General features: G+C 36.8%; 1 protein-coding gene across 2 annotated transcripts in view; it reads left to right on the top strand.

The window, feature by feature from the left end:
* The window catches only part of IRAK4 (interleukin 1 receptor associated kinase 4), a 53,681-nt gene that overhangs the window by 1,431 nt on the left and 27,782 nt on the right, over positions 1 to 24,468 (top strand). Inside the window, exons 2-7 of one of the 2 annotated variants that reach the window (XM_069094235.1) lie at positions 6,282 to 6,404; positions 6,540 to 6,824; positions 10,738 to 10,883; positions 11,419 to 11,604; positions 17,347 to 17,507; positions 19,271 to 19,335. In XM_069094235.1, coding sequence (XP_068950336.1) covers positions 6,664 to 6,824; positions 10,738 to 10,883; positions 11,419 to 11,604; positions 17,347 to 17,507; positions 19,271 to 19,335 — 719 coding nt within the window. In that variant the 5' untranslated portion in view covers positions 6,282 to 6,404; positions 6,540 to 6,663. The remainder of the gene's footprint in view (positions 1 to 6,281; positions 6,405 to 6,539; positions 6,825 to 10,737; positions 10,884 to 11,418; positions 11,605 to 17,346; positions 17,508 to 19,270; positions 19,336 to 24,468) is intronic. The other variant, XM_069094236.1, reaches the window with a different exon arrangement.

Raw genomic sequence — 24,468 nt, forward strand, 5'->3', positions numbered from 1 at the left:
GTACAAATAGGTTCGTTCTCTCCCCCCCCTCCCCCTTTAAATCTCTTTGGGATAATATACCTAGCAGTAGCATTGTTGGATCAAAGGGTATGCACAGTTTTTTTCTCCTTTTTATAAGGGGAAAGGTAGGGCAATTGGGGTTAAGTGACTTGCCCAAGGTCACACGGCTAGTTTTTGTGTTAAGTGTTTAAGGCTGGATTTGAACTCAAGTTCTCCTGACTCCAGGGCTGATTCTCTAGTCACTGACACCTAGCCACCCCGGGTATGCACAGTTTTGTAGCCCTTTGGGCATAGTACCAACTTGCTTTCCAAAATAACTGGCAGTTCACAGCTCCACCAACAATGCATTAAGTGCCCCAGTTTTCCCACATCCCCTCCAGCACTTATTTTTTTTTTTGTCATATTAGCCAATCTGATAGGTGTGAGGTGATTTCTCAGAGTTGTTGTAATTTACATTTCTTTAATCAACAGTGATTTAGAGCATTTTTTATATGACTATATAGATAGCTTTCATTTCTTTGTATGAAAACTACCTGTTCATATCCTTTGACCATTTATCAATTGGAGAATGACTCATCTTATTTCACTCAGTTCTCTATATATTTGAAAAATGAGGTCTTTATCAGAGATACTCACTGTACTTTTTTTTTCCGTTTTCTGCTTTCTAATTTTGGTTGCATTGGGTTTGTTAGTGCAAAAACTTTTAAATTTTATGTAAGCAAGATTATCTATTTTACGTTTTGAAATGCTTAGTATCTCCTTTGGTCCTAAATTCTTCCCTTATCCATAGATCTGATAGGTAAACTATTCCATGCTTTCCTAATTTGCTTATGGTATCCTCCTTTATATGTAAATCATATCTCCATTTTGACCTTATCTTGATATATGGTATGAGATGTTAGTCTATACCTAGTTTCTGTCATGCTGTTTTCCAGTTTTTGTCAAATAATGAGTTTTTGCCCTAAAAGCTTGGATCTTTGGGTTTATCAAACACTAGATTAATATGGTCATTTACCACACTGTATTGTATACCTAATCTGTACCATCAATCTACCACTCTTTCTTAGCCAGTACCAGACTGTTTTGATAATTTCTGCTTTATAAGATCTGCTTTATAAGATCTGGAACTTCTGTTCCACCTTCCTTCACATTTTTTTCCAGTGATTCCTTTGATATTCTTGACCTTTTGTTCTTCCAGATCAATTTTATTGTTATTTTTTCTAGCTCTATATAATACTTTTTTGATTTTGAGTTTGTGTGGGATACGGAGACCCTAACCCAAATTGACTACTCGGAGACCTCTTAAAGTGAAGGTAGAAAGATTTATTAGAATCTCTCGAGAAGCGGGTGGTCCAGTCTCTGGGACAGCACCAAGAGAGAGGAGGCCGCCATACATAAGCTAAAGCTGGGTTAAATAAGCAAGGGTCGTGAATATTAACATAATTATTACTAATGAGGCTCTAATCTTGTTACATAATACATTGCAAGGGTTATGAATATTAACATAATTATTACTAATGAGGCTCTAATCTTGTTACATAATACATTAGGTCCATTACGTCAGTGTATTTACAACCTCAGAATACCAGGGACTGCGCTTCTTTTCCAAGGTTACTGCCTGTTCTCCCTTATCAGTAGTCTTGTTCAGCAATTCTTGCAGTTCTATAGAAAATTAACTCTTTCATGGTAAGCTGGGTGAGAAGGACTGACTAGAGCAACTATACAGAAAGATTTATAAAGTTTCAAAGTCACATAATTTCTAATTAAAAAAAAGAAAACGTAGGCCTAAGATCTAAGGACTTACTTACTTTAGCAGACAGTCTCTGAGAAACCACACTTTTACATTTCCCGTACAATCCCCTCTTTCTTTTAGCCTACTGTGGTTTCTCACTAAAACAATTTAACATTCTTTCACACTCTTTCTTCAAACATGTTGAGCATGGCCACACATTGGTTTTCTAAGTCTCTGGTTGGTCCCATTTCATCTTGAGTAATTGTGGGTACAGGTTCCTATCTTTTATTTTGTAACACCATCAACATGACCCCTTCCAGAGGTATTGCGTCTAATCTTATCATCTTAGTGATATGGGGAAACAATACTGAGCTTAGTTACAAAATACAAGGAAGTAATAAGAATGTATATCATTGCATTGACAACATACAAGGGGGCAGTCCCCTTCATGAGTGCAGATACAGGCATTCAAAAGAAAACAATAACAAACAATTGTCTCTTCCAAAGTCCAAAAGTCTCTTTTCACACTGTTGTCTGGCAGGGGTTACACCATCTGACAGAAGTCCTCTGGTTGTTTTCCATTCATCCATCCTCAGCATCACATTCCAGGCTCTTTCTCTTCTGCCTTCTTTCATTCACTTTCCTACAAAAGGAACCTTAGAACCAATTTAAATTACCCATCTTGAACCCTTATCATTCTTGTAAAATTAAAACTGGAGTCTTGGTCAATTGTCATGATCATACATTAAAACTAGTTTCTTATATTTTTGCATTAATACATTATTAATTCCTCCACCAGAAGGATGGGATTTCACTAAGGGATTCACATTATACTAACAATTATAACAATAAAAATATTTACTAAGTAGTCCAGAAACTATTCTCCTTTTAACATTAGCTAATTATGAGAAAGCTGAGACAAGTATGATACTGACTAAATAACAGAATAATATTTCCACAAATCCTTGACCTACTTGCCCTCACGTTATTACAAAGAAGTAAAGGATCCTGACTTATCCAGGAATACTGATGCTAAATCCTAAGCCTAATAGCTTTATCTTATAGTAACTTAAGATGTTCCAGAATCAAGTATTTAATAGATTTGTTGTTGTATTTTCAAAACTTTTGATTATTGAAACTTGCCACCAAGAATAGGGACAAAGCTGTAATGAGGGAACCATTTTCCCCAACTTCAGAATGTCAGTTCCAGGCAAAATGTATACCAAGCTGCAATCTGCATTGAGCCAAGCTCAGAGTCTTACTGGGTCCCAAAGTCCAGACTGCACTGACCTCTCACTTTGTCCTTCACATCTATGTGTTGATAAATTTGGAAATGGCCACAGCTGCTGCTGATCTGGAGTCCCTCCAGCCTGCAGCTGGTCAGAACCGCCCTGGGGCTAAAAATTCCAGAGCGCTGTGCTGGCCTATTCCTGCTGGCCTGCTGGGCTGTCCTCAGTGGGAGGTTAGCTTCTCTGTGTCATTTTGTGAGTTCTGCAGCTCCAAAGTTTGTTCAGAGTCCCCTTTTTACATTTACATTTACAACTTCACTTTCAACTGAATTTCAATATAATTTGCTAGGCAGTTGACCCTTGGTTGTAATCTAAGCTCTTTTGCCTTATGGAATATCATATTCCAAGCCCTCTGATTTGTAATGTAGAAGCTGCAAGGTCCTGTATAATACTGACTGTGGTTCCATGATATTTAAATTCTTTTTTGTCTCTTTGCAGTATTTTCTCTTTGACCTGGTAATTTTGGATTTTGGCTTTTATATTCCTTGGCATTTTCAATTTGAGATCTCTTTCAGGAGATGATAGGTGGATTCTTTCAATGACTATTTTACCTTCTGGTTCTAGGACGTCAGGACAATATCTTGATTTGATGCTCTTTTTATCATCATGACTTTAAGGTGGATCAATAATTTTTAAATTGTCTCTCCTGGATCTATTTTCCAGGTCACTTGTTTTACCAATGAGTTATTTTATGTTTTCTTCTATTTTTCCATTCTTTTGTTTCTGTTTGACTGGTTTTTGATGTCTCATAGAATCATTAGTTCCACTTGTTCAATTCTGATTTTTAAAGAATTGCTTTCTTCAATTAGCTTTTGTGTCTCTTTTTCCATTTGATCAGTTTTACTTTTTAAGGAGCTCTTCCCTTCAGGGAGTTTTTGTGCCTCCTTTTCCATTTGGCCAATTCTACTTTTTAACTACTTGTTTTCTACAGTCAATTTTTGTCCTTCCTTTTCCAAACTCTCTTGCATATCTTTCATTTATTTTCCCAATTTTTCTGCCTCTCTTATTGGACTTTTAAAATCCTTCTTGAGCTCTTCCAAGAAGACTTTTTGGGCTGGAGACCTGTTCATGTTCCCCTTTGAGGTTTCAGATGTGGGTATATTAACAGTGTTGTCCTCTTTTGAATTTGTGCCTTTATCTTCCTGCTCCCCATAATAAGGATCTATTGTCATTGTCCGTTTCTACTTTTTGCTCATGGTGTTTGCCTACTTCCTGGCTGGAATGCAGGGGGCACTTCTTGTGCTGGGAGTCTGGGACCTGGTCACTGACTTTGTATCATAGAACTACAGGTGCTGGCAGCTGGAGGCTTTAGAGGTCTGGCAGCTTACCTGGGGTCAGCAGCACTGCAGCTCCTGGGGTGGGGTTGGGAGTCTGACCCCTGGGGATGCCTGTGTGCCAGGGACTTGCACTCAGATGTTGGCTGCTGGAGGATGTCTGCCTGCCAGCCTGAAGCTGTGCCTCTTGGAGTTGTGCTTCCTGGATTTGTGCTGAAGCACCACGAGATTTGGATGCTGGAGAATGTTGGCACACATGGTAGTTTTCCAAACTGGTATCTGCTGGTTCCCCTGCTTGTACTGAGGCACTTGGGGGGTGGAGGGTTCCTGGTGTTGGCACTTGCCTGCTCCACCACCCTGGGGCTTGGGAGCTGCATCTGGTTTGCTGAGGTGGGGCTTGCTGCTAGCTTGCTGGGACACCTCTTGTCCTGTTCTGCTCCCCTTCTCCCAGAGTGAGAGGGGCATTTCTTGTTAATTCCCCAAGCTTCCTCAGCTACAAGACTGCTGTATGCCATCTTTCTGCTGACATGAAAAATCATGATGTTCCATGATTTTTCCTGTGGAGATATTTTCTGGGCTTTCAGAGGTCAATAGGGAAGAGTGAGAGTGACTTCTTACTCTGCCATCTTGGCTCCTGAAAGAGGGACTCTCAGGTTATCTGTCTTTAGGTGAGCTTCCCTTACCTCTCAGAGTGACCTGGTTGTCAGATCAGCTTGGAATGAGGGCTTGCAGCAGCATTAGAAAGAAAAGGCCTCATCTATAACATATGAAGAGTTATATTTCACCAATTTTCTTTGATTCCCAGGGGAAAAGTAGAGATAGGTAGAAGAAAATATGTTATCTCCACTCTCAGATTAGTTGACAGGATGAAAAAGGGAGAGAAGGAAGTGATTGTCCCTGGTCTCATAGAGCTAGGAATTTTGACTCCTATGGCCTTGGTCATGAAATAGTCCCGGGGTCCAGTTCTCACTGATAGGAGATTAGGAAATTTGATAACTCCCAGTACTTGAGTCTATTTTGGGAAATTAGTAGAGGATCTGTACATTTATATATATTCTGATACTTTTTTTGTCAACATCTGCATAGCTACCATTGATCTTGACTCATGACAAAACAAAAAAAAGGTACCAAAGTTTGTTCATGGACTGAATTCTGATTTAATTTTTTTGAGCAAGTCTCCAGATTCTAAAGCATGTTGTAAAGGGAGGTAATTACAAATGTGGGGATGCATGCTTTCAATTTTTAGCAAATAATGGCAATTTGTTGACATTCAGAAAGGAGAACCAGTACTTGTTAAAAAATTATAAAAAGCAAATGTCCAGTGGGAAGGGTTATAGCAATCAAACCAAATATTGTGAAATAAATTGTTACATTCGTAATTTAGTTGGTCTTGGTACATGTCAGTATAATTGACGATTCTATAAGTATGGATAGTATATGAATCAATTCTCTCTAAGTCAAGAATTGCTTTTTTTAAAATTTAAATTCTATGTGAAAGTGACCTACCTCCCTATCAAAAGCAATGTGTTTTTAATGGTAGATGAGGATTAAGTGAGAGTGATGCCTTGGGCAAAATGGAAAGATAAAAAGGTCTAGCATTTTTGCCTTACTTAATCTGATTCCCAAATGTATTTACAGGAAGTTCTAAAAGGATTACAGCTTTGATATATGTTAGATTTCTTGAAAAACTATATATTTTTTTTTCTCATTTTGCTCTGAAGAATTAAGACCATAATAAAATTGTCCACTCAGGCATAGTAAATCTTGGGAGACTGGGGCAAACGTTAATTATTCAGATATAATATTATTTTATTTTTTTCTTGAAGTCTTATCAGAAATAGGTAGTATTTTGATTTCCTTTAAAATAAGCTTGAAAGCTCTATGTGAATATTATTACTTATATTTTAAAATTTTATTGGGATCCTTTGTTTTATATGATCTTTATTACTTACTAAGTCCCTTTCCTTTTGTTCTCTCCCTTCTCAGCAAACCATCCTTGTAACAAAACATTTTTTAAGAGGAAAAAAGCAGTTCAACAAAGCTAACAAGCACATTAACTTTGTCTTATAGCATATGCAGTAGTCCCCTATATCTTTAAAGAAGAGAGAGGTAAGCATTTTGTCCTGTTTTTCAGGGTCATTATTTTCATATAGAGTTTAGTTTCATTATTTTCCTCCAAGCCTTTTAAATTTTAATAAAGAAATACTGTTAATGCAGATTTTCATGTTTCTTGTTTTTATACAGGATTTTAGGTTGTGCCAGTATTTTATGTGAACTGGGAGAGAGTGGATCTATGAACTTTTAAATATAAACTATATCAATAAATATAAACATTTGATGAGAAACTTCCTTATCTTATGAAGAGAAGATGAACAAAACAATAACTTCATCAACATATGTAAGGTGCCTAAATGTTGGCTTGATTAGGCAGCTGGCAGATTTTATTGATCCTCAGGAAGGATGGAAGAAGTTAGCAGTTGATATAAAAAAGCCTTCTGGAGATAGTAGATATAACCAATTTCATATAAGGTAAGGCAATTAAAGTCCTTTTCCTTTGGAAAATGATAATACCCTAATTTTTATATCAAAAGATATACACTAGTACATTCATTCAACAAGAATTTATTGGGTGTCTGCTATATGCCAGACACTGTGCTGAGTACTAGAGAACATCTTTGCCTTCAAGGAGAGGCAACTAGGTGGCACAGTGTATGGAGCACTGGCCCTTAAGTCCTGAAGACCTGAGTTCAAATGTGATTTCAGTACTAACTATGTGACCCTGGGCAAGTCACTTAACCCAGTTTGCCTCAGTTTCCTCATCTGTAAAAAGTACTGGAGAAGGAAACAGTAAGCCACTCCAGTAGTTTTGCACTAGTTTTGCCAAGAAACTCCCAAGCGGGATCATAAAGAGTCGTACATGACTGAACAATAACAACAAAATGCCTTCCAGCAACCTACATTCTATTAAGGGGCTTTCCTGACTATGTAGTTCTAAACATCCATAAATACCCAAATACTATAAGTCCTGCATTTCAGGTAATAGACCATAAAGGAGGAAGTTTTGGAAGAATTTTGACATTTTTGCTTAGGTATCTAACATTTAAACTTGAAATACTATTTTATATTGTGATATTATATATAGAATCTTTGGTTAGAAGTTAAGGTACTTATCCCTGCCACTGAGTCACTGTTTGATCAACTAAGGATATATCAAAATGTTTTAGTTTAATAGTGGTGATATTAATTGCTGTTTGTATTATCCTGGAAAGTTTGCAAAGTACTTTACAGATATTAGATTGGTTTGATCTTCCCAAGCATTCTGGTGTAAGTAGGTATTAAGGATAATTAGGTATTATCATTCTCATTGTACACATACTTCTGTTAAGGATAATAAAGATCTCTCTGAGGTTAAGTGACTTGCGCATTGTCATACCTATACACCAGAGTCATTGTTCTTTCTGCTGTATCCCAGAATCCCTTAAGTTGTTGCCTGTGGGGTTTTATCTCTATAAAACAAATATAGTTTCCAATCTAAGTAAATTGTTCTTCGTTGACTTTCCAGTCCCGGTATTGCTGTGATCTGTACATGTGGCTTTTATTTTTATCTGTCTATGTAGTCACAAAAGGTACATCATGATCAGCAGAGAGAAAGGGAAACTTCTCTGTGGTTTTCAACCAGTCAGCACCTCCTATGTGCCAAGCATTGTTCTAAATGCTTGGGATACAAAAAGAGGCAAAAAATAGCCCCTGCCCTCCAGGAGCTTACAGTCTAATGAAGGAGACAACATCCAAACAAATATATACAAAGCAAGCTATGTACAGAATAAATGGAAAATAATCAGCAGGGGAAGCACTGGGATTAAGAGGGGTGAGAGAAAGCTTCCTGTAGAAGCTGGAATTTTAATTTCATTTTAAAGGAAGACTGGGACGTCAGAAGTCAGAGAGGAGGAGGGAGAGTGTTCCAGGCATGGAGGACAGACAGAGAAAATGATTGGTGATAGAGATCCTTGTTCATGGAACAGCCAGAAGGCCAGTGTCCCTGGATGGGAGGGTGCATGGTGAGGAGTAAGGTATAAAAGGACTGGAAAGGCAGGAGGGGGAGGGGGCTTGGTTATGAAGGACTTTGAATGCCACGTAGAGCATTTTGTATTTGCTCCTGGAAGCCATACAAAGCCACTGGAGTTTGCTGAGTGTAGGGGAGACATGAGTGATTTGCATTTTAGGAAAAGGAAGGATGGATTGGAGTGGATTGAGATACCTGGCAGGCAGACCCATCAGCAGGCTATTGCAGTAATCCAGACATGAGGTGATAAGGGCTTCCACCAGAGTGGTGGCAGTGTCAGAGGAAAGGGGCATATGTGAGAGATGTTACAAAGATGCAATTGGTAGGCCTTGGCAACAGATTGAATGAGAGAGTGAGAGACAGTGAGGAATCCAGTGTGACTTTTAGGTTTGAGTCTGGGAGACTTGGGAGGGTGGTGTTACCCTCTCCAAGTAATAGGGCAGGTAGGAGGAGGAGGAGGGATATTTAGGGGAAAAATAATGAGCTCTATTTGGGACATACTGAGTTTAAGATGTTTATTGGATACCCAGTTTGAGATGTCTGAAAAGTATTTTGAGATATGAATTTAGAGGCCAGTGGAGAGATTGGGGCAGAATAGGTTGATTTGAGAATCATCAGTCTAGAGATGGTAATTAAAACCTTGGGAGATGATGAGATCATCATAAAGTGTCATAAGAGGGAAAAGAAAGATGGCACAAGATAGAACCCTGAGGGACACTGATGGGTTAAAGATGTGATCTGAAGGAGGATCCAACAAAGGAGATAAAGGAGTGGGCAGATAGGAAGAAAAACAGGAGAGAGTGGTATCCTGAAAATGTAGAGAGAAGAGATTATCAAGGAGGAGAGAATGATTCTCAGTGTCAGAAGCTGCAGAGGGGTCAAGGTGAATGAAGGCTGAGAAAAGGCCATTTGACTTGGCAACTAAGAGATCATTAATAGTTTTGGGGAAAGCAGTTTTGGTGGAATGATAAAGCGGAAAACCAGATTGTAAGGGGTTAAGAAGAGGGTGAGAGGAGAGAAAGTGGAAGTACATATTGTAGATGGACTTCTCAAAGAGTTTAGCTACACAGGAAAAAGAGATATAGGATGATTGTGGGGATGGAAGGATCAAGTGAGGGCTTTCCTAGGATAGGAGAAACATGGGCATGTTTGTAGGCAATAGGAAATGAATCAGTAGAGGTGGAGAGACTGAAAACAAGTGAAAGGGTGGGGATGACAGTGGAGGCAATCTGGAAGAGATGTGAGATGGGTGAAGGAGGAGATAGTGGGAGAAGGCATCTGAGTGATAGGAGATAAGAAAGAGAAGATGGAGTTCACAGAGAAAGCCTCGATTTTTTTTTCTATAAAATATGAGAAAAGGTTCTCATCTGTGAGAATGGGGGAGAGTAAGTCATGGAAGTTTTGAGGAGAAATGAAAAAGTTTGGAGGAGGTGCTGTGGAGAATGGGATAGTGAATTGGTCAGGGAGGTATAGCAGCATTGCATAGCAGCAGTGAGGGCCCAGATGAGGTTATATAACATTAATTTATAGTGGACCCAGTCAGATCAGTCGCATGATTTTCATGGGAGTGATCCAAGGCTTGGCTGGGTGTGATTGGAGATATAAGAAAGGGGATAGGGATTCAAGAGAGGAGGACAGTGTAGAGTTGAATTGGTTCACCAAGTAGTCATGATGGGGTGAATAGAAGAATGGCTAATGCAGGGGAGAGACCTGGGAGAGAATTGAGGGGTCAAGGAATTATAGGTCATGGTATAGACGAACAGTAGGATTATGTAGGTGAAAGCAGAGGGAGAGATGAAGAACCAACAGACTAAAGAACTTGAAGCCTGAACAGGAGATTGTACTGACACTCTTATTACTACATTCAGAAAATAAAATTTATAAACAAAAGGATGAAATTCTTAATAAGAATGAATCTTGAATTAAAATTTATAAACCAGAATTGAAGGTAGTATATACATAAATTGCTAGTCAACACTTGTAATGGTTCAGATTTTTAAAAAATCACCATCCTCAGGAAAATAATCTCTTTTAAGTAGTAATAGAAAATTTTTTATCTTTGATGCTTCCATTTTTAATGTAAGTAAAGCAAATGATAGTAATGAAGATCAGAAGAAAGGTACATAGAATGCTGAATATGTTTTTCATGATATATCACTAAAGATTGAATTTGCCCTGCTTCATAAGTCTCAATGTAAGTTATATGTAAAGATATCATGCAAGACTATGCTGAAACTAAATGAGAGTTTAGCATTTGTTTTAAAATCTAAGGAGGATGAAATTTCCCAATTTCTGTTCATAGTATATTTATATTGCTTCTAAAAGTCCTCAGTTTTATTTAGAAATTAATTTTACTTTTTCTATCTCACTTTCTTTCAGGAGATTTGAAGGATTACTTCAAACTGGAAAAAGTCCCACTAGTGAACTACTCTTTGATTGGGGAACCACAAATTGTACAGTTGGAGACCTTGTAGATCTTTTAGTCAGAAATGATTTTCTAGCACCAGCACGTCTGTTGCTGCCAGGTATAGATTTTTAAGATTTGATATGGCAGAAGTGGGAATATTTCTTCTTTCTCTTGCTTTTTTTCATAGTAAAAAAAAGTGTTTTGTTTTTAGCTTTCTTCTAATCTTTTGGTTGGCAAAGAACAATGAATTCTAAGTTGCTAGGTCCATGATTCCATTTTAGAGTTCCTATATAGATGTCACCATCTCTAGTCCTTGAAAGCAAGAGTAGGTAGCCTTGCTTTGATGGGAGGTTGAAACAGATATAGCCCTCAAAAACCCCATCAGTTTGCATTTCTGTATGTATCAGGAAATTAAATGTCCTTGTGGCATCATAATTTTCATCTCCCAAACTTCAGCCTCCATGACATTAAAACATGGACTGCACTTTTTGTCTCTCACTGTCTTTCTTATACATCTTAATGCCTGCTGTTTTATGGGGGGTTCAAAATGTCAAAATTGGGCTAATGTTAAGTGGAACAAGTTGGTGCTGGGCCATATTCAATTGCTTCATTTTCTTTAAGGGAAAGATAAAATATCTTAGTTAATTTTGCAGATAATGTTCCAGAAACTGTTCATGTACTCCCACAAGAAGAAATAGCCACCCCAAAGAAATTGCTGCCTTCTTATGACAAAGAAAAGACACATGTGAAACCCGTATTTATCAAGAATCATGAACAAATGTCTTCACCTCTGGACTCCTCAAGTCTAGAGATGAAAAGTTTAGGAGTTAGTGATACATGTAAGTAACTTTTAAAAACTTAATTTAACAGAGAACTCTATTGGTTTCCAGTATTGAATTTGCAATAGAAATAGCCATGCCTGCTTAGAATTAAATTTTGAATTATTTTGTTGAATATTAAAGATCTATTGGAAGCAAACAGTAGGGTACATGTCTTCATCCTGATATAACTGCTAAGTAGGGACGGCTAGGTAGCATAGTGAATAAGAGCACCGGCCCCAGAGTCGGGATCACCTGGGGTCAAATCTGGGCTCAGACACTTAGCACCCACCCAGAAACACCTGGCCATGTAACCTTGAGGAAGTTACTTAACCCCAATTGCTTTAAAAAAAAAATGCTAAGTACCCAGGTACATACTTTGTTGAACCAGGTACCATCCTCAGAGGTTCTTAACTGAGACACTAAATTTTTCAAAAAATACATTTTGACACCTCTATTTTAATAGAATTGGTTTTCTTTGTAATCCTGTGTATTTTATAAATTTAAAAATAATATTCTGACACTTTTTTCTACCTGTCTAATCTTTTTTGATATCCTTAGGCTGCTCATCATCATCTTTCCATTTCCTAAATATGGACATCCCCTAAGTCTCTGACTTAGGTTTATCTCCCTTGGTGACCTCATCTGACCTAAAATTCAGTCATCACCTCTCTGTTGATGACTCCTAAGCTTAAATCTTTCCCCAAAGTTCCAGTCCCACAGCTCTGTCTCTTAGCTATTGCTACCTAGATGCCCTATGAGCAACTCAAATTTAATATTTCCTAAATTAAAGTTGTTTTCTTCCTTACAAATTAAGCCTGACTCTCCTTGTAGCTTTAAAATTTATTTTAATGGCAACATAATCCTCTCAGATAACTCAGCCTGGAAGTTCAGTCTAATCTTTGACCCGTCCTTCTGAATCCTACATATCTAAACATTTGCACTTATTTCTGTCCCTTCTTTTCTATTCCCACTATTGCTACTCTAACTCAAGTCTTCATCACTTCTTCTGTAGTATTACATAATAGATGTCCCTTCCCATAGACTCTCTTTTCAAATCATGCCTTTAGGAAGCTGCTTAAGTAATATTTTTAATTTACATATCTGATGCCACTAATCTGCTCAAAAACCTTTGGTGGCTCCGTACGTATAATAATAAATAATAAAAATAAAGAATAAAATCTCTAAGCCTAACTTTTAAGACTGTCCATGGTGGGACTAATAGGTTACCTTCCTAATCTTTCACACTGCTCCCCTTCATAAATTTTGGATTTTAGATTACTAGTTTTTCCCACAGACTTATATTGCAGGCTTTTGCCTCCATGCATTCAGATAAGCTATATGTCCTGTCTCTTAACATTTGCTACTTGTGTGATCCTGGGCAGGTCACTTACACACTATGGGCTTCAGTTTTCTCATCTGTAAAATAGAGGTTAGAAGCATTGATGAAGATGGTCTTTGAAGGCCCTTTCAATTTTACACCTTTGCTTTCTTGTGCCTTGAATACACTACCATCAAATCCTCTCTTTAAGGGGATAAAAAGATAGTAAAAAGCAAACCAACAAACAAACAAACCAACAGACACTTTTCTGCCTCTGAAAAAGATAAATAGCTAGATTGAGACAAACCTGTATCCCAAGCTACCGAAAGAACTAATGGGATGGGATTGAAGAATCATTGTCACAGAAGCAGAGTTGTAATGGACTTCAGTGACCAGCTGGTTCCACCTACACATAAAAGAAATCCTCATTATAACAAGTTTTCTTTGAATTATTGAGGAAGTTTCAGTAGAACTAGAAAGGCATTTTGTTTTAAAATTTTCAAAAAAGAAAAGAAAACTGAAGAGGAGAGAATCTGTAAGCTTTAGATAGGCCAGGGATCTTGGCTTGAATTTCTGGCCAAACAGGACTTCTCAAACTTTTTCCACGTGTGACTACTTCAGTGCTCCTGAAACTGTGGGTTGAAATCCCATAGAGGGTTGTGATTCACAGTTTAAGAAGTTCTGTGTGTGGAATGTGTCATCAAAGGAATGACTAGTAAATATTTAGAAAAGGAAGTAGTGATCACAAAGAGTTGGCACTGTTTTCTCAAAAAAAAAATCATACCGAAATTAGATATTTTTTCAGATCCTCAAAACCTCAAGTCTTTCTAAAATAGAAAATAATGCACCAGAGAAAGATCTGGGGACACTGAGGTAGAGGCTGGCCAGGAATATAGTGTGGTAGCAGCTGCAGAAATGCCATGACAGGTGGAAGTGACGAGTCTGACTGCCGCAGCAGCAGTGGGGAGCAGCTCCGCACCCAGAGGTGGTAAGGGGTCTGAACCTTTGGGCAGAAAGAGATCCTCGGGGTTTGCCGTACTGGGTACAGGAACAGGGGCCTTCTGGCAACTTTGTTGCCCATTATTAGTTCTGGGTCATAGTAATAGGGTGGAGAGGAACAGTTGTAGCTGTGAAGGAGCAAAGAATAATCTCCAGAAACATAGCTGTGTGACTCTGAGCCCAAGAACATAGTGGGGACTTGGTTCTAAACTGTATGTAAGCCTGCAGTAGAATAAACCAAGGTGGGAGAACAAAACCAGAACTTGCAGTAACTGTGACAGAATATTGCAGTGGTATATGGAAATTGAACACGTGAACAGATCCAAAGCTAGTCAGGAATTTTCAGAGCACAAACCACGAGGGCAATGAAGAGTTCTCTTCCTGGATTACACTAATTTGAAAGTAGTGAAAATGTATAGGCCCCCAGACTAAGCGATGAATACAACAGAAGGGCTGTCCCAAAAATGATTTCTTAAAAACTGGAATTGGGTAGGGTGGCTAGGTAGCGCAGTAAATAGAGCACAGGCCCTGGAGTCAGGAGGACCTGAGTTCAAATTTGGCCTCAGACACTTATCACTTACTAGCTGTGTGACCTTGGGCAGGTCACTTAACCCCAATTGCCCTGCCTTCCCCCTCCAAAAAGCAAAAAAACCCCAAACTAACCAACTAAACAAAAAAACAAAAACCCCAGAATTGGCCAAGTGGAAGCTAATGACTCCATGAGCCATCAAGAAACAATAAGGTAAAGTATAATAGAAAAAAAAAGTCAGATATCTCATAGGAAAAAAAAAATTTACCTGGAAAATAGATAAAAAAAAATTAACTCAAGAATTCCTGGACTAACTGAATTTTTTGTTTGTTTGTTCTTATTTCAGTCATGTCCAACTCTGTGACCGCATTTGGGGTTTTCTTGGCAAAGATACTAGAATGATTTGCCATTTTCTTCTCTGGGTCATTTTATAGATAAGGAACTGGGGTAAATAGGGTTATGTGACATGCTCAGGGTCACACAGCTAGTAAGTGTCTGATGCCAGATTTGAACTAAGAATTGACATTTTTGAATTGTGGTATTGAAGACTTTTGAGAGTCTCTTGGACAGCAAGGAGATCAAATCAGTCATACTTAAATCAATTCAGAGGATTCATTGGAAGGACAAATGCTGACAAATACTCTGGCCGCATAATGAGAAGATGGGATTCATTGAAAAAGATCCTGATGTTGGGAAATATTGAAGGAAAAAGGAGAAGGGATTGCAGAGGATGAGATGGTTAGATAGTGTGATGGAAGCAACAAACATGAGCTTGACCAATTAAGCAGCAACAAATATAAACTGTTTGAAAAATAAGTAAAGAACAAGTGCTACAAAATTCCTTCAGTGACACAAATATACTTTTGTTTCAGAACAAAAATTTCAACCAAATTAATTCTTGATTTATAATTACTAATGGCAGTGTTTAAATTTCATTTTCCCAAAGCTTTCAGTTACCTCATCTTCAAAAAATTGATGGTGACACCCCCAGTTCCTCTAAATATTTGTTCATTTCTTTAAATAATCCAAAGAGCCAAATCAATTGCTTTTATTTTCCTAACTTAATCCTACTAGTGTACTAAGAGGGCAGATAAAAGGGCACATCTCTCTTTACCCTGAGGCATTTTAGTTGTAACCTAGGCAGGAAAAGCTACTTACTAATTTTTTTTTTGACCTAGACCTTTAGCCTAACTATTTAAACCAGACCAAAGAAACAATATTTTTGTCTATCAATCAGTTAATTAACATGTATATTAAATTTTCACTTAACCTTTCAGAGTCTTGTGAAATTTCTCTTGTAATCTTTTATTGTTTAGGGTAGTGTGTTGATTGGGGGAAGACAGTACTTGTCAAAGAGGTATTTCTCTAAAAAATTCCTCAAATCTTATCAAAACCCTTCCTCAGACCTCCTTTTTCCAGAACTCTACAACTCTTTACTTTCAAGCCCTCTATTCACACCTTCAGTGCAAATGGACCCCAATTTTCCTTTAACTCTCTCTATTCTTTTCTCATTCCTATGCGCTAATTTTCTTCCCTCCTTTTTATATCACTTGAGTAATGTTGATTAAAGCACTCAAAATTGGCCTTTCCATATTCTGATCTGACACTTCTCTTGTTTTCTTTTGCTTGCCTAATTCCTCTAGTCTTTATTTCCCAATCATATCCAAGACTGTCTACAGACCTAATCATCATTATTCAGCAGCCATTGGTGCAGTTGATAGAGTGCTGGGCCTGGAGTCAGGAAGACTTTCTTCCTGAGCTCAAATGTGATCCCAGACACTTACTAGCTCTGTGACCTTGGGGAAGTCACTTATGCATACTAACCTTGGAGGAGGCAGTGGTAAACCACTCCAGTATCTTTCTTAAGAAAACCCAAAAAGGTTTTCAGAGTTTTTCATTTTATGAAGTAAAGCAGAGCTGTACATGACTAAATTGATTATGACAGCAACAAAGTGAATTTTCCTTTATACTTTAGTATAAGTTTTTATTACACAAAACTAATTAATGGTGTAATTTAGTTAGTCACATTTTGGGGTTCTTACTTTGAGAATTTCAAGTTACACTGATGGTGACATTGGTCATAGCCAAGATATTGTAAATTGTTTTATTTGTATGTACATGTGTCTGTTAATAATTGCTCCTGTCACATTATATATTCAGTAATGTTAACATTTATTTAAATAGATAAGTAATTACTAATGGGAAAGGAGTTTTCTCTAGTTCATTGAATATTATTAATAAAGTGGAGCTCAAGTTAAGTAGTTAATTATGGAGAATAAACTTCAAGTTTTGGGGTAGCTATGTGGCACAGTGGATAGTGTGCTGTCCCTGGAGCCAGGAGGATCTTAGTTCAAATCCAGTCTCTGACACTTCCTAGCTGTGTGACCCTGGGTAAATCACTTACCCCTCTTTGCCTCAGTTTCCTCATCTGTAAAATGAGCTAGAGAGGGAAATGGCAAACCACCAGTATCTTTGCTAAGAAAATCCTAAATGGGGTCATGAAGTAAGTCAGACACAACTAATTAGCTAAAAATCAACAAAAAACTATAAGTCTGTTAAGGAGTAATAAAAATATACCTCTCTATCACCAGAAATCAAGAGGATAAATACATAGCAAGAACTCAATCAAGTAGCTGACTGAAGCTGGAGTAACCTACAAGTGTGTGGTTAGACTTGGTAGTACCTAAGTATGTGTATGGGTGTGAGGGAATTATTCATGCTCTCAATTTTGTTGGAAAGACACACTAACTTAGAATTGATATAATAATTTTCATCTTTTTTTTTTCCTGTATAAGGTCAGTAAGGGGCAATTCCTGCAGTGTTAGTGTTTAAATTGTAACAAATCATTGGTTATCTGGAAATTCTGAATTTTTCTTTTATTTAATGAACTTTTTTCCTCTCATTGATGTTGCAGGTTTTCAGAGTTTTTCATTTTATGAATTAAAAAGTGTTACAAATAACTTTGATGAGAACCCTATGTCAGCTGGTGGAAACAAAATGGGAGAGGGAGGCTTTGGAGTTGTGTATAGAGGCAATATCAATAACAGAACTGTGGCAGTGAAGAAACTTACAACTGTAAGTTAACTTTCCCTGTAGGAGAAATTAAATAGTTATTTTATAATGAGATAATAATCCTTTTTTTTTTTGGTTGCATCTCCATTTTTTGCATAGTCTGGAAATACAGTGGCCAACTCCCAGGCCAGTCCTCTTGATGATTGACATGGAAGCTTCCTCCTGCTGCATTGCCAATTTTAGTTGTTTTGCTGCCTCCTTGGGCAGTCTAGTGGCTTCCCATTTGTTAGGGCAAACCATAGTGGTGCCAGACACACAGTTAGCTTTATCTCTATTGTAACTCAAAACTCCTAAACTTAAGCAATCCATCAGTCTCAGACTTTCCCAGTGACAGGAATTCCAGACCCCCAGAAAAGTAACTATTTTAGACAATAATTTTGTTTATTGCATTGGCATAAATGGAGAGTAGTGTTTACTTTTACTCACTTGGGTAAGCATTACCCCAAATTTTACTTTATATATGTTAAGCAGTATGGTATAGTGGAAAGGGTGCTGGTCTCAAGGTTGGGAGAATTAAGTTCATATCTGACTTCAGCATTTATCGTTTCTCCAACTATTGGCAATCACAACCTCTTAAGAAAGTAATACTTGCATTGCCTGTTGTTAGGAGGAAAGTGCTTTGTAAACCTTAAAGTACAATGTAAATATGAGCTGTCTCTGTAACTGAAATGATAAGAAAAAAGTAATTATGCTGACATCAGTAGACTTATCCAAGATTGGAAAAAAGCACTTTAAAAATTTTTAAATGTAATTGTTAATATCTGTGCAGCATTTTATAGCTTCTTCTTTACTCATTAGCTTAATGATTTGTGGTTTCATCAGTGTGGTTGTAGCCATTTCCCTGCCCCTCCCCCTCAACCCCCAATCAAAATCATCTGTTACCACTCTGGTGATGAGTTTCTTCAAATTTAAATAGGTGACTTTTCAGACAACAGACATGTAGTCCATCTGTAGACCCATACTTAAAACCTTTCCAGTTTAGTAGGACCTATCAAAGTTTAGGCTTTTCTGTCACAGTTTTCAAGAATCCAGGGTCCCCTCCATATCATCATGAGGCATTAAAGTTGTTTTTGTGGAAGGTGTTACAGTTTTTATATGTAAGGACGGTTGTAAATAGACTTTTTATCTTATTAACTTGTACTGTCACAACCCAGAAAAACAGACAAAAAGCATTAAGGAAGTTAAAAATTATAGTTTTAGTTGTTGATAAACTTAATTCACAACCTAATGATCTTTATCCATAGGCCACATTATTGAAGGTAAAAGAACTATTATTCATTCTTGGTATTATCCTTGGCTCATTAATGGCTCACTGCCTTCCACTTCCACTTCCACATAATTCCATTATTATTATACATTTATAGAGTAGCAGCGTTGCCATGATAAACAGAAAGCTGTGAGAAGATCTGGGTTACTATCTCCTTAAACTTCTTAGGGGACATTTCATAATTGTTTGCTCTAAGGCCTACTGGGTCTTTTAAAAACAAAAGCATCTGAGAGTGATCTAATTTTGTCCCTGATTTAAAACTCTCTGAGAGAAAGTTGCTTCATAAATATGATTTCATATAATTTCCTTCATTTATATTTTATATTTTTTCCCCATTCCCACCCTACCCCCCAACTAAAAAGCTTTGTGACCTCAGAAAAGTTATTTCACCTGTCTGGGCTTCAGGTATTTGTTTACCTGACTAGAGCCAGACTGGATGATTACCTGAAGTTTCTGATAATTAAAAGATCTGTGATTTGGTGACGTTTTTGTTTTATAGATGGCTGATATGTGTACTGAAGAACTAAAACAACAGTTTAACCAAGAAATACAGCTAATGGCAAAGTAAGTATTCAAAAGACAATTTTTGCAAATGAAAGAACACCAGAAAAAAAAAAAGCAAGCACCAGAAAAAAAAGGGAGCACTAAAATGAAAGTCAGGAGATAGAGGTTCTATTCCTAGCTATGATACAATCTGTGTGACCTTTTTTAAGGCATATAACTTCTTTGGTTTTCATTCTATATGTAAAATGAAAATACAAGGATTAGATAAGACCAACCTTCCTTCTAGCTCAAAAATTCTGTTACTCTCATATCAGTATAACTATAGATAAATAAATCAGAAAAATATATATGCAGCCATATATTTTAAAATAGTATTACAAGAAATCATACAGAATTTAATTCTTACAATTATTAGTTATTTTATGATACAGAAGGCCCTCAGAATTCCCAAGAACAGGTGGCTATAAGTAAGGAGATCCTCAAATATCCCTAATAAAGATGTAGAGCTAGGTGAATAAATTTTGACACTTACTGGCTGTGACTCTGGCAAGCCAATTAACCCCTCTATGCCTTGGTTTTCTCATCTGTAAAATGGGGATAATAGTAAGATCTACTTCACAGGGTTGTTAGGAAAATCAAATGAGATAACATATTATGTTTTATAAACCTTAAAGAGCTATATAAATGCTAGTTGTTATTTTTTCTCTAGTATTTTTTCTACCTCTTTTAAAAGCATCTTAGGTTCTAGGATATTAGGGAACAAATATGATGGTTCCACTAAACTTGATGATAAAAAAATAGTTGAGGGTTCTTTTTTGTTTTCCATTTTCTTGTGGTCATTGTCCCCTTTCCATTTTTATCCATGGGAAGACTTAGTTTCTTTATTTTTTAGAGTGATTTTACTCCTAATTGCTTCTCATGGCTTTATGAAATATTATTGCTGGGGCGGCTAGGTGGCGCAGTGAGTAGAGTGCTGGCACTGGAGTCAGGAGGACCTGAGTTCGGATCCGGCCTCAGACACTTAACACATACAAACAAACAAAAAAGCTAGCTGTGTAACCTTGGGCAAGATACTTAAAACCCAATTGCCCTCCAAAAAGCAAAAAAAAAAAAAGAAAAGAAACAAATATTATTGCCTATAATAGGCATCCTATACTAGATTTTACAGATGAGTTTATATGCTAAATCAGTGTTGTCTCTAATAACTGTCTCTCTTCATTTGAGAAGTAAGTCAAATGTTTATTTACTGAGGTGCATTATAGGTTCTTTAACCACTTTATCATGGCAGTTAATTCTGGTGTCATTGTCATTTCTGTTGTCCATTTACCCTTTATTAATTTTCCATAACTTGCTTAAATCAGGGCAAGATCTTTTAGAATGTATGCCATATATTTTTCTCATTGCTTTTGTTTCGTGTTATAAATTTTTATCTTTGCTCTGACAAATTGGTGGTCTGACTGTTACACAGGCCTTAGAATAACTCACATTAATGAGGAATCTTTTCCTATGTACTCAAATGTAGACATTTTCATTCTTGTGATATTATTTGATATTTACCATGTCCAGTACTTACCAATTATTTTTGTTGTTTAAACATTGTGTACATAATATAAATTTATAAGGCTTGTGCATAATCTTTTTTTTTCTTTTTTGAGACTAAGTCTCCCTACCTTGTCCCTGTTTAGAGTTCTAGGGCTGCTTATGTGCTCAATCCCACTACTGACTGGCACAGGAGTTTTACCTCTGTTTCTAACTTGGTCCAGCTTGTTCCTTTTTGGGCAACTTAGTGGCCCTTCTTCTCTTATGGGCTCATAATATTAATACTGAACCTACTTTGGACACTTTAGCAACTTAGCCCACTATAACTCAGATCTCTTAAATTCAAAAGATCCACCAATTTACCAATCCCTATTAGCAGGCATTACAGGCATGTGCCACCATGCCCAGGATAATCTATAAGTCTTTGACCTCTCCTGTTTCTTTCTTCTGAATCAGACTTTCCCATTTATTTCTTTCATGGTTGCTATTTCTCACTTTTGCATTGAAATCACCAAGTATTGTGAATGTATGTTGATTTGATTTGGAAAATCTTAGCAAGTTCTTCATGAAATTTTCTTTACCATTTTGTCCTCAGTAATGTTGCGTCATGTACAATTATTTTCATGGTGCTCTTTTTTTTTTTTAAAGCAATTGGGGTTAAGTAACTTGCTCAAGGTTACATGGCCAGTTTTTTTGTGTGAGTGTTAAATATCTGAGGCCAGAACCGATTCTGGGTCCTCCCGACTTTGGGGCCGGCACTCTTACTAACTGCACCATCTAGCCGCCCCCATGGTGCTCTTTCTGTAAAAATTTATCCATTAATACTACAGTTCATAGTAACCTAAAATGTCCCATGAAATAATGTCTTTTGTAGCTTTTGACCATATGATAAAATCCACTTCTGTCTCCTTTGCTTCTCCAGCAAATATCTGTGAATCATCCTTTTATTTAGCTTTAGCAAAATCAATAGGGAAAATTAATTTAGGGGGATGTTTCTAAGGGATAAAAAATGACACAAGTCATGGAATTATAAAGTATAACAACTACACATGAAAGAAATCTAAGGGTCCTCATAGCTGCTTTGGTCAGGAAAGGCATCAATATTGTTGGTGATTGTGAATTGTGAAAAATTGACCCTAATTAGTGGGGGACATGTTGGGGAGTGTGTCATAAAGAAAAATATGAATCAGAAGATATTATAAAAGAAATATAGTTTTATATATAGTATATATACTATATTTTATATGTAGTGTATATGTATATATATACACTATGTTATATATGTAATATATATTAATATATGTTATAAAAGAAGTACAGTTTTGTTCCTGACAAGTATGTACCTGATGAAAAACAGTTCTTATATACTGACTAAAGGACTGTATTTGTAGATAAATGACCAGTTTTTATTACTTAAAGTATTAATAATGTGATCTTAAGCAAGTCACTTAATTTCTTTGGGCCTGTTTACTCATCTGTAAAATTATAGGGAGTTGTACTAAATGATTTGCAAGGTTTCTTCTAACTTGAAATCATGTGACCTTTTATTAACTCAAACCAAAAAAAGTTTATTCATTCAAACGTTTTTCTTTTCTTTTTTTTTTTTTTTTTTAAGCAATCGGGGTTAAGTAACTTGCTCAAGGTTACACAGCCAGTTATTTCTGGGTGTGGTGCTGAGTATCTGAGCCCGGATTTGATCCAGGTCATCCCGACACTGGAACCAGTGCTCTTACTCGCTGAGCCACCTGGCTGCCCCTAAGCAATTGGGGTTAAGTAACTTGCTCAAGGTTACACGGCCAGGTGTTTCTGGGTGGGTGCCAAGTGTCTGAGCCTGGGATTCGATCTCCAGGTCTTCTCAACACTGGAGCCGGTGCTCTTACTCGCTGTGCTACCTGGCTGCCCCACAAACCTTTTTCTAGTAGAAGATCTTAGAACACTTTTTTTAGTTGGTAGAAAAGATTTATTTGTAATTAATATATTATTTTATTTTTTAAAAATTTTAACATCTTATTTTTCCCCAGTTACATGTAAAAACGATTTGTAATAATAGTTTTAAAAAATTTTGAGTTTTAAATTCTTTCCCTTCTTCCTTTCCCTTCCCCTCTCTTTGAGAAGGAGAGCAGTTTGATATGTTATACATAAGCAGTCATGGAAAACCTATTTCCATGTTAGTTGTGTTTTGAAATAAAACACAATTTAAAAAAAAGAAAAATAAAGCAAGGAAAAAATATGCTTTTATTTGCCTTCAGATTCCATCGGTTCTTTTTCTGGAGATGAATAGCATTTTTCATCATAATTCCTTCAGAATCGTCTTGGATGATTGTGTTGCTCAGAATAGCTATGTCATACATAGTTGCTTATCATACAATATTGCTACTAATGTATACAATGTTCTTCAGGTTCTGCTCATTTAATTTTGTATTAAATTTCCTCATTTCATGGAAGTCTTTCCAGATTTTCTGAAAACATCCTGCTAATTGTTTTTTATAGCACAATAGTATTCTGTCACAATCATACACAGTAAACTTGTTCAACAATTCCCCATTTAATGGATATCACCTCAATTTTTAATTCTTTGCTACCACTATATATTTAAATATATATATATATATTTTTTTTTCTTTAAAAAAAATCTCTTTGGGATATAGACCTAATCGTAGTTTTACTTGGTCAAAGGGTATGCATGATTTTATGGCCCTTTGGGCATAGTTCCAAATTGCTCTACAGATTGGTTCAATCAGTACACAACTTCACTAACAATACATTAATGTCTCAGTTTTCCCATATTTCCTTTAACATTTGTCATTTTCCTTTTCTGTCATATTAGGCAGATAGTTCAGAGTAGTTGTATTTTTTAATTAATTAATTTATTTTTAGTTTTCAATATTTACTTCAACAAGATTTTGAGTTCCAAATTTTTTCCCCATCTCTCCCCATTACCCACCCCAAGATGGCATGCATTCTAATTACCCCTTTCTCCAATCTGCCCTCCCTTCTATAACTCCCCCCTTTCTCTTATCTCCTTTTCTTCTATTTTCCTATAGGGCAAGATAGATTTTTTTATACCCTATTGCTTGTATATCTTATTTCCCAGTTGCATGTAAAAACAATTTTTAACATTGATTTTTAAAACTTTGGCTTCCACATTCTCTCCCTTCCTCCTTCCCCACCTGCCCTCTTTGAGAAGGCAAGCAATTCAATATAGGTTATATATGTGTAGTCATGCAAAACACTTCCATTATAGTAATGTTGTGAAAGACTAATATTTCCCTCCATCCTATCCCACCCCCACTTATTCTATGTTCTCCTTTGATCCTGTTCCTTTTCAAAAGTGTTTGTTTCTGACTATCCCCTCCCCCAATCTGCCCTCCCTTCTATCATCCCCTTTCCTCTTATCCCTTTCCACCTTTCTTTCCTGTATGGTAAGATACCCTATGGAGTGTTTATGTTATTCCCTCCTTAAATCAAATCTGATGAAATTAAGGTTCATTCATTCCCTCTCACCTTCCCCCTCTTCCTCTCCAGTGTAAATGCTTTTTCTTGCCTCTTTTATATGAGATAATTTACCCCATTCTATCTCTCCCTTTCTCCTTTTCCCAATATATTCCTCTTTCATCCCTTAATTTTATTTTTTAGATATCATCCCATCATATT

Source organism: Petaurus breviceps, unplaced genomic scaffold (genome assembly GCF_028583685.1).
Source record: "Petaurus breviceps papuanus isolate PSGF00001 unplaced genomic scaffold, PetGlider_PUasm1.0 216, whole genome shotgun sequence".
NCBI lineage: Eukaryota > Metazoa > Chordata > Mammalia > Diprotodontia > Petauridae > Petaurus > Petaurus breviceps.